The sequence below is a fragment of the Amia ocellicauda genome, chromosome 4, assembly GCF_036373705.1.
Source record: "Amia ocellicauda isolate fAmiCal2 chromosome 4, fAmiCal2.hap1, whole genome shotgun sequence".
Taxonomy (NCBI): Eukaryota; Metazoa; Chordata; class Actinopteri; order Amiiformes; family Amiidae; genus Amia; species Amia ocellicauda.
The window spans coordinates 38,129,686-38,146,197 of record NC_089853.1 but is presented as its reverse complement, the minus strand read 5'-3'; the positions used below and the strand labels follow the sequence as shown (position 1 = coordinate 38,146,197).

General features: G+C 45.8%; 2 protein-coding genes across 3 annotated transcripts in view; one reads left to right on the top strand and one right to left on the bottom strand.

Moving 5' to 3' along the window:
* ripor3 (RIPOR family member 3) overlaps positions 1-9,552 on the top strand; it is a 35,701-nt gene extending 26,149 nt beyond the window's left edge. For both annotated transcript variants that reach the window (XM_066702078.1, XM_066702079.1), the window contains exons 15-22: positions 78-237; positions 694-826; positions 4,318-4,479; positions 4,738-4,896; positions 5,135-5,337; positions 7,558-7,641; positions 7,906-7,996; positions 8,667-9,552. In XM_066702078.1, the coding sequence (XP_066558175.1) occupies positions 78-237; positions 694-826; positions 4,318-4,479; positions 4,738-4,896; positions 5,135-5,337; positions 7,558-7,641; positions 7,906-7,996; positions 8,667-8,767 (1,093 nt within the window). In that variant the 3' untranslated portion in view covers positions 8,768-9,552. The remainder of the gene's footprint in view (positions 1-77; positions 238-693; positions 827-4,317; positions 4,480-4,737; positions 4,897-5,134; positions 5,338-7,557; positions 7,642-7,905; positions 7,997-8,666) is intronic.
* Positions 9,553-11,024: 1,472 nt separating this feature from the next.
* blcap (bladder cancer associated protein) lies at positions 11,025-15,286 on the bottom strand. The gene is made up of 2 exons (XM_066702080.1): positions 15,176-15,286; positions 11,025-14,603 (listed from the first exon to the last, which is right to left on the bottom strand). The coding sequence occupies exon 2, from the start codon at positions 14,479-14,481 to the stop codon at positions 14,218-14,220; it is 264 nt and encodes an 87-aa protein (XP_066558177.1). The 5' UTR covers positions 14,482-14,603; positions 15,176-15,286; the 3' UTR covers positions 11,025-14,217.
* Between the last annotated feature and the right edge of the window lie 1,226 nt (positions 15,287-16,512).

The window sequence follows — 16,512 nt, the reverse complement described above, 5'->3', positions numbered from 1 at the left end:
GTGCTCGGTGGGGTCCAGGGCAGCAGTGCAGTGTTGGGTTCATGCCGACACCCTGACCGGCCTCTCCTTCCTCTCAGGATCAGCTCCTTCGGCGAGAGCACCCTGAGGAGACTGGGGCTGCTGCCTGCACATGGAGAGGCCCCCCCAGGGGTGGAGAGCCTCCCGCTGACCACCGGCTCCCACGGCCTGGACTGCTGCCTGGAGATACACCTGCTCCTCTGCGGCACCATCCTGCAGGTACACGCTGTGCGCCCTTCACATTACACAGCTCCTCTGATATTAGCAGCAGCAGCAGTATCAGAAGTTTTAATAGTAGCAGTTATGCTCCTGCACTTTCCTTTATAGAGTGTTTTCACCTGCTGAACTGTGTAATCAGTGCACTCCTGGGGTTCTGCAGTGCTGCCGTTGCACTATTTATGATGCATCGTGTTTTCTCACTGTAACCCTTGTAAATTAACATAGAAAAACAAGCAATCAAGGAACAATAAGTCAACATGGCTGGGAGTTTGAGGCAGCCTCCTGTTATGGTACTCTTGGGGAAACAGTGGCCTCTGCTGGATATTAAACATCTTAAGAAAAAGTGTGTGGTTTCAAACTCGTCGTGCTAATGTGAACTCCGGCATCATGATCCACCCCTGTGTGCTGGCGCTTGTGCGATGGAATTAATTAACTGTCCCTTTTCATTCATTTCAGCAAATTAAAAACTCCAATTCCCCCCTGGTCCAGTGTGATCTCTTGGAAGAACTTTCTTTGCAAGTTGATGTTCTGGACAAAATCGGCAAGCTATCCCTGGAGAAGAACGTGGAATCATATTCGGCCAAAGACCGTAAGTACTGCAGCATTTAAACTGCCTGGAAGGAGGCAACATCGATAGCCATCACGAGGAAACCCAGAGGTGCTCACGCTGAAGAGAAGATCGGATCGCATAAGACAGCTTGTATTGCAACCCACAGCTGTGAAGTGATTCTCTGGTTTATAAATCCACAAGAGTCTGTTCTGAGAGATCTCCAGCTCTCCTTTGTGTTGTGCGTGGGGGACCACAGGTGTATCCAATGAAGTCACAGTAGTAACTAGGACAGGTGGCGCCCTCTGGTGCCTGAGAACAGCGATGCAGCCGCCTGTTCTCAAGACTCACATCACAGAACAGCCCGCTCCTCAGGGGTGCGAGCAGGTCCTGAAACGCATAGTGCTTTAAGACAATCATCTTTGAAATGCATGTTCATCACAAACCAAACTATAACAAGCAGTAACATTGTTTAATTAAATAAATAAAAACATTATATATATTAGGCTATACTTATTATAATAATTATTAATATTAAGCAAATAAACGTGTTAATGCATTTAAACTTCTTCCTATTTACAGTTAGGTTAATCTATTCGGTTTTCTACAGTACCATCATTAAACAAGACAATGAATAAGTAATTGTTGCGCAATGTGTTCTCTTAGGATAGACAATAACTTCAAAAAAGACAAAACCAGTAGTTCAACGTAGGAACTTAAAATACATTTTCTAGTATAGATAAACTATAGTCTACTTTCCATACAAAATGCAATAGAAAGGTGTGCTGTTTCTTGTTGTGCCGTTTCTGTTTAAAATAAACTTTCCAATACAAACCCCAGCTTCACGACCGATGGTAAAAAGCTACTTAATACATAAAAAAATACAATTTGTCCAATACAATAATTAAAATATTTAACAATTCATTAATAATATTGAATCAGATCATTCAAGGAACTTAAGTTACTGTCAAACTAATTCCAAAACAATTCATTTTCTCACATTAAAATCACGACACCTTTTCATACCTCTAATAATTATAATACATAATATAAATACATGTCCACCCTGAAAAACTCCATGTCTCCCTGACAGTATCCACTTATTTTTTTCCACCTTTTTTATTAATATTTTCTTGTGGCGAAGCAGGCAGTCACATGACTTCTCACATTCAATTGGTTAATTACCGTATATGATGTACATTTGCTTTTACAGAATCAAAACACATTTGATAATATTGCAACAAAGGTGCTTGATGAAGTAGAATCAACATCTTTTCTATAACAAAGAAAATGCACTTTCTACATTTTTCTAGAATGTAGAATGGTGTCCCCTCAGCTTAATGCAGTACTATTGTGCTACACAATACTCACACTAAACTGCTACAAGACTACTGCAGAACACACTGAATTGTCTGATGTTGTTAGCGCTTCGGCTGCCCTGACTTTGCTTGTGCTCGACTCACAATCGTCGTCGGCTCTGCTGTCGTGGTCTCCTTCTTCTGCTCCTCTAGTTTAAACCAGGGCCGGGGCTGTGGCTGAGGCATCATCCTCGGCATGGACTACTTATGCGCGTTGTTGGCATTGGCACTAAAGCAGCACTACTACCAAATACGTCGGTTATCTTCCTACATTTGGCTGCATCTGATTCAAGGGACTTTATTTTTTTCTCCCTTAGAAATTCATCCCCACTTTTGTGTTTTATGCTGTTGCTTTTCCATGATAAGGCGTGGGTTTATAAAAGAGGTTTAATTCTTATAGTCATACTACACCACTGAAGACACCACCTTCAGATTAGGTTCCTTTTTTGACACTGGGAGAGTACAAGGGAGCAATTAGCAATAGCAGTGAAATAGAACACAATGGGAGACTTTCTTAGACTCGTAGAGGCCCTGAAGCACCCTGTAATAGGGCTGGCAGCTTGAAGAGTTGCATAACCTCCACCCAAACCCACGTAACCTTGTTTTACAGGCTTGAGCTGCACAATGCTGGTAGCCTATAGAGCCCTTCCAATCGTATAACCAATTCTGCAGATGTTGGTGTGCAGAGTAGTACCCCCACTACAGGCAGGCAACATTATAGACCTTACAATTAAACTGCAAAGGCTAAAATACAACCTATAGAAGTTAAACCAATAACAGTAGTTTAAATAAAAAATACAGAATAAAATATTAAAATAAATAAAAGGCTGCCATCTACGGGCTTTGGGTTCCAGCTTACCTGTCCAAAAGTAATGTCAAGCTAACAAATCAAATACAGACTTCCCTTGATAGCTATTCCATCAATGTCCCATGGCTACATCACTGTCAGTGTGTGTGAGGGAAGGGGCGGAGCTTAGGGCTGCAGCCGCTGCACAGACCAGTGGGCCGGCCCGCAGCGCTCAACTTTTGTATTGTTTTATTGGGCCAGCCCAGTCGAACGGCTGGTGGCGGAGCCGGGAGATAATATTTATATTTATATATACACACAGGTGACAAATTAAAGGAAAAACCAACATAAAGTATCTGAATAAGGTGTCAGGCACCACAAGCTGCCAGAACAGCTTCAATGCTCTTGGCACAGATTCTACGAGTCTCTGGACTCTACTGGAGGGATGAACACCGTTCTTCCAAAAGATATTCCCTCATTTGGGGTTTTGATGATGGTGGTGGAGAGCGCTGTCTAACACGTCGGTCCAAAATGTCCCTTAGATGTTCAATTGGGTTGAGATCTGAGATCTGAGATATGGACTGCAACGGCCATAGCATATGATTCACATCATTTTCATACTCATCAAACCATTCAGTGACCCCTCATGCCCTGTGGAGGAGGCGTTGTCATCCTGGAAGAAACCACTCCCATCAGGATAGAAATGTGTCACCATAGGATAAAGGCGATCACTCAGAATAACTTTGTAATGATTTGCAGTGGCCCTTCCCCCTTAGGGAAGTGGACCCAAACCATGCCAGGAAAATGCCCCCCACAGAATAACAGAGCCTCCGGACCCCCTCACTGTAGGGGTCAAACAGTCACGCCTGTACTGTTCTCTTGGTGTCGCCACACATGCAGAAGTCGCACACGTCGCCCACTTGTCCAGAACACGAGCCAGTTGAGCTTCTTTGTGACTGAAGCGCCTGCTGTTCGTGCCCCAATAATGACCCCTCTGTCAGAGTCACTTAGATCCTTTCCTCTTGCCATCTTGATCCAAAATCGAGGTCAACTGGGCCTGCACAGCATTTGTATACATGCCACAGAGCAGGATAGGATGTTAATTGCTTAATTGTGTCATGCAGTACACCTGTTTGGAGGCATCTGCATTTATTCAGGTTCTTCCTTTAATTTGTCACCCATCTGTATATATATTTTGTAATTATTATATTTTGTATCGTGCCGGTGGGCCTGCAGATAGCTAGTCCGCTACTGGTTTCAGAGCTCTTACAGTCACAGGCCAATACACTGAAATGCTGTCCATCAGGAGGAGTGAAATGCATTTGATACACCCCTGTTCAGCCTTGATCATGGCTCTCTTTCTCTCTCTGACTCTGTCTTTCTCTCAGTTGTACCCAAGTCACAGAGACTAAAGGGCCTCCTGTCCTTCTGGAATGAGTGCACAGACTGCTGCTCGGTCTACTGCTGCCCTGTGGAGACTTTCCTGAAGACGCTACGGAAACGATTCATCCACAGAGTCAAGGCCAAGCAGCCGGGGCAGGTGGACGCAGGTCAGTGTCAGTCAACACTGAGCAATTTTTTAAATTATAAATAGCACCTATGCAATTTGTAAGAGCACACTATTTGTGGACTTGAGTTCTTTGCTAAGTAATGTTATGAGGAAATGTCTTTCGAATACCAATTCCTTCCACTGCATTGAGCTTAAAGAGATCCTTAAAAAACACCAAGAGATTATAAATGTCATGTGGCGCCTCGTGTGGTTTAACAACTCAGCAGCGTGTAAGAGCAGTGTGTTGTCCTGCCTGCAGTGTTTGCGCAGATGCTGCAGCAGATCGTGCACAGCTGCCGGGGGATGCCCGTGCCGCAGTGCTGCAGAGACCAGGTGACCGTGTTCCAGTTCTTCAACTACCTGAGCCGGTGCGGCCTGACAGACTTCGGGGAGCACCTCTCCCACCTCGCCAAAGAAGGTACAGCAGGCAGGGGGGGCAGCCATTGCACAGCCTCACAGCAGACCCCCTCATGTATGAGATCCTAGACTGCATTCTCTCATCATACCAGTGGGCCAATGAAGGTCACTGCAGTCTGGAGAGAACAAATACAGACAGACAAACAGACAGACAGATATACAGTCAGTCAGACAGATGTACAGATGTAGATAGACAGTCAGTCAGACAGACACCCCCCTGACTCTGCCCTGTGTTGCAGTGCGCCTGATCGGGGCCCTACAGAGCCCCAAGAGGAGGAGGGCCTTGGAGAGGCTGAGAGGGAGCCGGCTGTCGGAGCTGCAGCCCCTGGCCCCCACCCTGCAGCTCCTGGCCAGCCTGCAGATAGACACCAACACCAAAGTGTCCAGAGCCGCTGCCACCTGCCTCTCCCGCACCACAGCCATGAAGACCTTCAGAGCCAAGGTACCAGCGCCGGGGGCCGCTCCTCGGTTCAGCCCAGTCAGTATCACTCCCATAGGAACTGGTGCAACGAGCTCCAGTGACCCCCATAGTGGGATTGACCTCAACCCTATGACACCTCCACCAGAGATGTGGGTTTTGGCATTGGCGACAATCCCCACCCCCCAAGCTAGCTACATAAGCACAGACCCCCCCCAGACCAGACTTTATTGGGACCCAGACTTCACCAGCCGGTGCCCCCCTGGGTAAAAGTCCAGGGCTGTTTTTTGGTCCCAGTACGCCCCTGCCGGTCTGGCTCAGAAAGAATCAGTTCTAAAACATGCTTGTGTGTTTGGTCTGTTCTGTTTGTAATGGCTATGAAGAAAAAAAAAATACATATACCGTAAAACTTCAATTAAAACCCCCCGGCATTTATTCTAAATAACTGCAAGATGCCCGGGTGTCAATTGGAGACCGGCGATTGTAGGAGACCAGCGTTTGTATTAAACGTTCATAAATAAAAAGACATCACGGACTCATGCAGGGTAAGAAGAGCCTGAAACATGGCATCATTGTAGAAGTAGGCAAATAGGCCAGGATATATATACATTATACTTCATTAATGCATTGTTTATGTCACAATACAACAGCAATACAAATATAAAGCAATATATGAGAAATAAATTAATAAAAACACGTTTTTTTTTTATTAATATACAGTATATACACTCACCTAAAGGATTATTAGGAACACCTGTTCAATTTCTCATTCATGCAATTATCTAACCAACCAATCACATGGCAGTTGCTTCAATGCATTTAGGGGTGTGGTCCTGGTCAAGACAATCTCCTGAACTCCAAACTGAATGTCTGAATGGGAAAGAAAGGTGATTTAAGCAATTTTGAGCGTGGCATGGTTGTTGGTGCCAGACGGGCCGGTCTGAGTATTTCACAGTCTGCTCAGTTACTGGGATTTTCACGCACAACCATTTCTAGGGTTTACAAAGAATGGTGTGAAAAGGGAAAAACATCCAGTATGCGGCAGTCCTGTGGGCGAAAATGCCTTGTTGATGCTAGAGGTCAGAGGAGAATGGGCCGACTGATTCAAGCTGATAGAAGAGCAACTTTGACTGAAATAACCACTCGTTACAACCGAGGTATACAGCAAAGCATTTGTGAAGCCACAACACGTACAACCTTGAGGCGGATGGGCTACAACAGCAGAAGACCCCACCGGGTACCACTCATCTCCACTACAAATAGGAAAAAGAGGCTACAATTTGCACAAGCTCACCAAAATTGGACAGTTGAAGACTGGAAAAATGTTGCCTGGTCTGATGAGTCTCGATTTCTGTTGAGACATTCAGATGGTAGAGTCAGAATTTGGCGTAAACAGAATGAGAACATGGATCCATCATGCCTTGTTACCACTGTGCAGGCTGGTGGTGGTGGTGTAATGGTGTGGGGGATGTTTTCTCGGCACACTTTAGGCCCCTTAGTGCCAATTGGGCATCGTTTAAATGCCACGGCCTACCTGAGCATTGTTTCTGACCATGTCCATCCCTTTATGACCACCATGTACCCATCCTCTGATGGCTACTTCCAGCAGGATAATGCACCATGTCACAAAGGTCGAATCATTTCAAATTGGTTTCTTGAACATGACAATGAGTTCACTGTACTAAACTGGCCCCCACAGTCACCAGATCTCAACCCAATAGAGCATCTTTAGGATGTGGTGGAACGGGAGCTTCGTGCCCTGGATGTGCATCCCACAAATCTCCATCAACTGCAAGATGCTATCCTATCAATATGGGCCAACATTTCTAAAGAATGCTTTCAGCACCTTGTTGAATCAATGCCACGTAGAATTAAGGCAGTTCTGAAGGCGAAAGGGGGTCAAACACAGTATTAGTATGGTGTTCCTAATAATCCTTTAGGTGAGTGTATATTCACTGAAAAAAAGACATGCAAAAACTAAAAATAAAAGTTTATGTAAATATGTTGTGGAAGGTTCTTTCAAATGTGTTAATGCATCTTTAGAAACTATCGATTTCCTTTATTTATCAAACATTGTCCAGTCTGTTTTGTAACAGCAGTAAAGCACGAGAGGTCAACCCGGCGTTTATTAGAGACTGGCTGCTATTTGAGACCTGGCGAGTGGACGTTTTACGGTATATATAATAATTAGGATTTACCACCAGGGAGGTGCCTGTGCTGACCCTTGTGCTCTCCATGTTTCAGGCTGTGCTATACTACACGGAGCGCCTGAGAGACGACAGTGCGCAGGTCCAGCAGGCCGCCTGTCTCGCACTGAAGTGCCTCAAGGTAAGGGCTACATGCATCGCCTCTCTGTTGCGCAGTGTGGCACACGGGGCCCGGCCTGCCTTTACAGCTCACATGCCACAGAGTCGGACGCGCATTAAGGAGAAACAGGGCTTTGTAAAGAACTTGGTCAGCTGCAGCTGTTCACCTCAGACTGAAACACCTCTGGGCATGGCTGTGCCTTCACTAGTTTTGTTCTCATTATTTCATGCTGGTTCCAGTGAGGACGCGTCTGTGTGCGGTGATTAACGTGTTGCTGTCCCACAGGCGTCGGAGAGCGTGGAGCAGATCGCAGACCTGTGGCGCAGTGAAGACGAGGATGTGCGCAACGCAGCCAGGGAGGCCGTGCTCTCCTTCGGTACAGACTGACCAGCTGTTGCCCTGCTTCCTCACACACACACACACACTATCTCTCTCTCACACACACACACACTAACTCACTCTCTCTCACACACACACACTAACTCACTCTCTCTCACACACACACACACACACACACACACACACACACACACTATCTCTCTCTCTCACACACACACACACACTAACTCATTCCAGACTGATTGGCCCCTGCCTGCTTTCTCTCTCACTCACACACACACACTAACTCACTCTCTCTCTCACACACACACACACACACACACTATCTCTCTCTCTCACACACACACACACACTAACTCACTCTCTCTCACACACACACACTAACTCACTCTCTCACACACACACACACACACACACACACACTATCTCTCTCTCTCACACACACACACACTAACTCATTCTCTCTGTAACTCATTACAGACCGATTGGCCCCTGCCTGCTTTCTCTCTCACTCACACACGTTCACTCACTCCCTCCAGAGAGGTCAAACTCCCATTCTGTACAGACTGACACGGGGGAGTGTGATTGGTGGGCCTTGTGAGAGAGCAATCATGTTCAACACCTCCTCTCTCTCACAAGGCAGATATTCATTGCCTGCATCCTATTGGTATCTGCCCTACCTGTCTGAATACCTGTCTTTGTTTCAGGTAAAAAGGGGCACCTTGCATTTCAGAGGATGGACCGGATCTGCCAAGAGCTGCAGGAGGAGGCCTTGCAGAACTCAGACACGGAGATCACCATCTTGTGAGGAGACAGCAGGCTGGGCAGGAGGAGAGTGAGGGGACGGGGGGCCCTACTCGGTGCCACACAGCTCTGTCAAGGCATGCACACCCACTCTCAGTGTCACTGGGCTGGGCTCTGGGTCTGGAGGTCCCCCAGGCCTCAAGTGCAGAAGACAAAGGAGACAAGGGAGGGACGAACTGAGACGTACCAAAGAAATAAAAGGGAGCTGCAGCTTCCTGAGCAGGGAAAAGTTAAAAAACGTTTTTGTAATATGCATATACATGCAATCAATCAATCCTCTAAATATGAACACCTTAAAAATAAGGACTGTTTACTGCCTTGTACAATAATGTAATATGTCCCAGAATATATTTTATAAATGTTTATTTTCTAAGTGATGGATATATGTACAAACCTTTTTCCAGAAGAAGAAAGCTTTACATTTGAAGAAGGACTAAATGCAAGGACAGGGGGCAGAGGCCCAGGATAGCACACCCCCTTAGCTGTGCCCTGCATGTCTTAAAGCACACTCAGCATCCCTGGAGAGAGAGAGAGAGAGAGAGAGAGAGAGAGAATGAGAGGGAGGGAGAAAAAGTAAAGTCTCTGAATGGACATACAACAGGCCAGCGTAATGTCACGTAAGCAGGAGCTCACTTGAAAGTTCCTTCAGTACTTTAGGATCTCAGGGATCTTGTTTTGTTCTCCATGTTTATGTTTATGTACAGTCGGTAAAAGGCACTGCTCTTCCCAGTAACAGACTGGCGGTGACCTGAGAATGACTGCGTTAAGAAAAATAAACTTTAAAACATTTTGGCGTCCTACTGCAGGTGGAATACAGGGAGGGAGGGAGAACACGGCGTGCACTGAGGGGAATCTGATGATAAGTGATTGCAGAAGAAAAGAAAAAAAACAGTTGAAGTGAAATGGCCAGTTACCTTGATTGTGCCACAAACACCCCCCCTCTCCCTCATCTTTCACAAACACCTCAGAGGGCTGACACTGGAGTCTCTGCAGGATGGAAACATACCCCTCCAGGGCAATTAAGGAGCCTCTCCCAGCTGAGCACAGTAGCGCTGTGCTCTGTCCTGAGGGGCTGGTTTTAACTCCCCAACTGCAAAATTCTCGCTGTGCCAGAGGACTCGTAATACGGCCCATTAGCACCACTGACTGTGCACAAACTGGAGCGAAAACGCTGCGTCTGAAAACCTGATTACTGGCAGCCAACGTGCATTACGAAATTAAAGCAATGAGGAGAGACGCACTCCTTGACATCCAATCAATCTCGTATCCTCCATCACCAGAAAAACAAAGTGCACAGTACACATTTACCCTGAATAGGCTATATGAAGACTAACGAAAAGCGATGTCTGAGACAGAGAGCTGGACCTGCGGCGAAGGCACGGGAGGCAGATTGCAGCGCTTTAATTCTCTCCAGCTCACTTATAAACTCCCGCTGTCGGGATCTGTGGCACAATGACTGACACTGTGTCACAGTTGTGGTAATGCTTCCAAGACTGCCTGCTAAAAGCTTTTGCGATTGGCCATATTTCACTCTAGCTGAAACTGATCTACAGTAAATTGAAAATCCAGAGAGTGTCATCAATCAAGTGCCCACTATTTATTTTAAATATATGTAGCATTTACAGCAGTGTATATTTTATCAGTATAGGTTTGTATATCAATACTTCGTGCTGCCAGTACATAGAGAAGTGTCTGTCTGGGCTGTGTGTGTGAAGTGTGAACTGATGATTTGACTCCTCCGGATAAACAAAGCGCTGTTCTGAAACTCGGCCCACACAGCCCAAATGCTGCATAGTTGATGCACGGACCCAGAAGAGCTCAAATCCTATCTAACCGCTCTATTCTGTGGAGGGAAGGGGTTCTCACTTGCATGTTACACTTCTAGCCCTTTTTAAGCAACATTTCAGCTGTCCACCACGGCCACCTCAAGGCAGGTGCAGTGACCTCCAGTGCACCCATCCGAGGGACTGTACAAGGACATTCTTCAGATGTTGACAGAGGACAAAAGTGGAATGCAGCTACCAAGGTCTCTGGGGTGAAAAACCTCTCGGGCAAAAGTTCAGTGGACAGAAAACTGAACTTAACATTGCAGAGTTCATAGACATAGGGCAAGTGGCCCACGCGCTGCCTTTCCGTTTTATTTTCTATTAGTGCTGTTATTCATTCTTCAGATTTCAAATCCTTTAAAAAACCTCAACACAAACAAGCAAACTGTTTCACATACACACACACACACAAAGACAAGAACAGAACCCAGAACATGTTGTAAACCCATTTATTTTATCAGCTTATTTTTAAAAACATTTGGTGGCGAGGAGTAGACTGTACCATGCAACAGGCTCGTACATCACAAAAGGTGCAAATGGGAAATGCAGACACGGACTCTCGGCGGCCACAGACACAGACAGGACCACTGCCCGGCAGTGAGGAGGAAGCAAAACCAGACCCAGACAGAATGAAAATACACACATCAGCATTGTAAACCCTAGCAGTTGTTTTCATTCTATATATAGAGAGAAAGATATATATATATATCCCTCTGTCTTTCTCCAGCCATTGAAAGATAATCCACACATAGTAAAACAAAGCAGTAGTTTTACCATCTTTCTGCTTAAAGTATCTAAAGCAGCAACAAAGTGAGGGGGGGGTGGAAGCAAATAAAGTTCAACATTGTCAAAACTGCTAAGCTGGCATTGTCTGATATGTGCCTAGTATTAAAACTGCAATAGTATTCTATAAAGTGACTATTAAATAGTTTAACTATAATGCTAACGCACATTGTCCCCTAAAGCAACACTGTACCCAACCCCCCCCACCCTGTCAGGTGTACACGACCACAATGGAAGAGAGGAGCCACATTGTTGGGCGTCTCAGTCAAGTGAAACGCCACAGAATTCCCCAAAGTCTTACATCCAATGTGGATAATAAGTAGCAGAAATTATAGGCTCGTCTAGTGTATATCAACAACAACAAAAACAATTATTTACAAGTAACTAAAACCATTTAAACGTATTATGCATGACAGGAATTGTGCAAATCTTGCAGTTTTTTGTTTGTTTTTAGATCTGAAATTAAACAGATATGACAGATTTATTCACCCACTAAGCAACTACAAGTGAAAGACACCAGCAGGCTACTGCAACACTGCCCAACAGCCCAGCAGTACAGCTCCCAGCACTCCCACACAGCCAGGTCCAGCAGATGCCTGTAGCAGAGGTTGCTAATTTTACGGCTGCAAGAATTCCTTCCACGATCTAGCAGGAGCTCCAGTTACTCTTTAACACCTCCGACAGAGTGAAAATAGCAGGATCTAGGTCATACGATCTAGGGATGCAGCTTGCACTGAAGCAAACAGACAATTTCACCAGTTATTGATGGAGCACCATCCCGACCGCCTGTCATGAACCCACAATGCATCAGAGATGAGGAATGCAAGCCCTGAAGAACTGCAAATACCAAAGGGACTGGCAACAGCATACAAAAAGGCAATGATCTAATTTTCTTTTCTGAATGCCTAAAAATAGAAACCCAACCGAGCATTGAGTTAAACATGGCATGAGGTTTCACATTCATATTATACATAATGTGCACCTACTTCACTTTATTTTTTCAAGCCACTCGTCATCACTGCCTTGCGAATCACAGCAACGTGGGCCTTGTAAACAACCCAGCTGTACCACTCAGACTGACAAAAACTGCATTCTTTACAAATACTGCAAATGTTTGCAAAATCTACTGAATTTCTATACTGCAAGAAAGATTTACAGACCCAGTAAATGCTGTCACATGTGAATTAAAATCCAACAAAACCAAAACAAACAAACAGAACAAGGAAGTCAGACGACACAAGACAGAACTGTCAAATACAAAAACATGGGTTTCCTAGAATATCACACCAAGACGAATACTTGTATGTTTTAATGGCAAACAGCTCTTCAGCTATTGCAACAATTTAAGAAAATACAAACACGCTTTACATCAGTTATTTTGTTTCTTTATCCACCCTACCCTCCCCCCCAAAAAACTCATCAAATTAAAAGTGACATTACTCTGCGGAGATGTCTGGATGCAGTGCAATCACAACTCAGTGGACAGTCTGTGACAAAAACAGGGACTTTTGTTCATCTATGATCTCCTTCCACATCTTTGCCGTCTGCTTTGGTGGCCTCACGCTGCACTTCTGAGAGAAGCCCAGTCTTATAAACCTGCTGTGTGAGCAACTTCGCCACCACGCCTCATGAGTCACTTTTGGAAAACTGGTGCGATCCATGCCAGAGGAATCCTTCCCCCTGGCGCAATACACTTAATTACATGTATAGTTTAGCCACCATATTCATGACATTAACAAAAAAAGTTACTCTAATATACTTGAATGACAAAAGACTATAGGCATTTTAATACCATCCCCACAGTCTTAATCCCGGTCAGACAGCACAACGGCTCTCTTTTAAAGCACTCGTGCACTTCACCTCAATCATCACGGCCCAGACCTGCTCTTCTGCTTCTAGTTAATTCAAGTACAGCTGCAGTCACCCTTCACCGGCTCCTATCCCACCCGACCAGGTTAATAAATCCATCTGTCATTTACACGGCAGCTTGTGGCAATCAGGGAAAGGACAGAAACTAACTGCGCCCGCCATTTCAGGTTTTACTTGGAAGATAATTCCTTTCATTTATTATTATTTTTTTAAATAAACTTTATTAAATGTAACCACACACACAATGAATGGGATTTACACTTTTCCATGATATACGAGATCACACCGACTCCACAGAGAATTATGCCGTCCCCCCAACCCCAAACTTTGCCAACTCATGATTGTAAGCAAGATCAACTTCTTGGTGATCAATATCCACAGAAGCCCACGCCGACACGTCCAGTCATGAGGGAAAACTCAAGCGTTTCTCTGCAGCACATTGTCCTCATTGCGCTGATTTTTCTTTTGCTTTTTAACAGAAACACACAGGCTTTGCACTTTCCCCTCCTACAAATCTGGGAGGACAAAACAAACAAAACCAAAAAAATAACCGGTAATGATTTCTCTAATGTAAATCAAACAAAATGCATAAACAGCCACTGACGATGAAGAAATAGCTGGGCAAACAGTCCATGCAAAATGGAGAGACAGATCCTGGGAGACCAACAAAGAAAATAAAAAAACCTGGCACAAGGAAGAGAATGAGAGGAGAGTAAGACTAGACAAAACAAAGCCAGCCCAAGTGCCTTCCGCCCTGCAGGTGAGAATTAGTCCTCAACAAAGAGTTTACAGCAAGAAAATCATAAAATAAAAAATAAACAGATTCTATATTCACAGCATGAGTGACAGATACAGATTGTCCAGTTTCCAAGGATTTAGAAATAACTTGGGTCCTCAGGGGTGGTGGCGGAGGCAGAGGATGGGGGGGAAGGGGGCACGTTGTCCACAGTCCACCGACCCATGCAGACCAGCCCGCCTAGGAGGCCACGATGCTGGGGTCATGGGCCGACTCGGGCAGGGGGGAGTCGCCGCAGTGGTACAAGAAGCAGTTGCCCCAGCAGCTGTAGCAGATGAGAAACAGCGCTGCCAGGAAGACCAAGGCACAGATGGTACAGGGCTTCCTTTCCAGAAGAAAGCTGAGCAGGTAGAAGCCCATGAACATGGAGTGGTTGAACCACAGGGCCGGGTTCAGGGGCTTGGGGATGAGGAGCACTGGCAGCAGCCACTGTAGGCAGTACATCGTGGCGGATGTTTGCAAGTCTCTGTCCGTCTCACACACACACCCAGAAGGGAGATCCGCGCAGCCGCCGCGGCGCCGGACTGGGATGGCAGTGCTTTGGCTTCGCTCGCATCAAGTCAGTCCTGAGAGAGAGAGAGAGAGAGAGAGACGAGTGTTACACACAGGACAATCCGTCTCAGCTGTCGGTGTTTGTGCCCCCCTCCCCCCCGGAGGCGGATGTTGCCTTTGCCCGAGTTTCAATGGGTAACACACCCTGCCCGGATCGTGCCCATCGCCGCCGCACAGCCTGCCGAGCCGGGGGCAACCAGCGCAGGACGCGCGTCCTCACAGCGGCGAGAGCAGCGAAAATGAGCGCACAAGGGCGGCCGGCGCGTTTCCACTGCAGGCTCAAGGCACGGACTGAAAACAGGCTCTTCATTGGAACAAATGAGAAGCATTTACACATCTAGAGCGCAAATCCGCCATTTCTCGGCAGCGTTCGCACCGTATTGTAGCTAATAATCAGAATAACAACCCGCGAAACAAACCGGCTTCCCTATTCTTCCGCTTTCCGGGAGAACCGAGAGGTGGCTCGGGGGTCAATGTGCGGCGCTACAGCCCCTTGAGAGCGGAGGCCAGGCGGTACAGCTGCGGTCTAGCTGTGGTTCACCAGCCGGGCCGCACTGCGTGTCGGCGGCCATCAGAGCAGACCTACCGGCCCTGGATCACTCCTCTCCGCGCAGCGCGTCCGCCTCCATCGCCGCCACTCTCCTGCGTAGCTGCTTCTCTCGCAGGACCCCGGCAGATAGGGGTGGGGGGGAGGAGGGAGCTGTCTATCTCACGTCCTGTTTCTTCACCTGCTGTGGTCTGGGCATGGTAGGACCCACATGAATGACTCAGTTTCCTCTGATATGCATTTTTTGTATGGAAATATATGAATACAGACACATATAGCATTGAAATGCGTCACTAAGAATAAAAAGCCCTATACTGTCCGTTTGTTTCTTCAGGCATTGCTTGGGCAGCAACGTATTGTAAGCCCCCTAATATGGACATAACAGAGACACGACGCTGTGTGAGAGTACGAGCAGCGCCAGAGATTCGCCTACATGTATTGTTGTTGTCACTTTACATACAGTAGTTTAATTATAATATCACGTTATATCACAGTATAATTCAGAATTGTGTATTACAGCACAATGCATCACATTGCAGTAGGTAGTGCGAAATCGATAGGCTTCTCCAGTCCAAAAATGCTGATATGTGCAAATAAAAATGATGCATTTCAGCTACATTTGCAACAACTATGCAATAATATGAATGGATTTTGGATTTCTCCTACAACACGTTTTTTGTTCCTATGCGAGACTGCTCGCTTGTGACATTGTGGTCCTGTGTGTCACATTTCGCACACTTGCATGCAGGGACCACTTTTGTGTTGTTCCTGAAACAAGAGCAACACATCAAGATTAGGTTGTGCTGAGACACTTCAGTGCATCAGTTCCTCCTGAATTACACGTTTTGACACTTCTTGACTTTTCTGTAACACCCTTTGTTTTTATTTTCCTTATTGGGCTTGTATTGGCATAATAATATTTCCAATAACATATCATGCAAAGTGTACCGTCACATGCAGATCAAGTATCTTCAGACACTTCAAATTCAGATTTTCTTCATTTATTTAATGTTTTCCATCTCAAAACACGTTTTAAACACTAGATATAGCACTATTTGGTTTGTTAGAGCTTTGAAAGGCTGAATGTCTGAATGTTTTATTTAAAGCAAAAATGAAAGTAGAATTATGACGCTCTGGTATCCGCAGTGTGACGCTGTTGTCGCTTCTGCCATCAAGAGAGAGAGAGAGAGAGAGAGAGAGAGAGAGAGAGAGAGAGAGAGAGTCAGTGTCCTGGAGAGGGTGCCTGTAATTCAATAGATGATAGATGCCCAGTTAACATGGTAACAGCACATTACATGTCCCTGGGTGATGATGTGCCCACAGGGGGGACCTGATTACCCCTTGCTCCCTTCGTGCCATTGAGATGCCTCATATGA

Coding starts and splice junctions, on each gene's coding strand:
- blcap (XM_066702080.1), bottom strand. CDS start 14,481: ATGTACTGCCTACAGTGGCTGCTGCCAGTGCTCCTCATCCCCAAGCCC.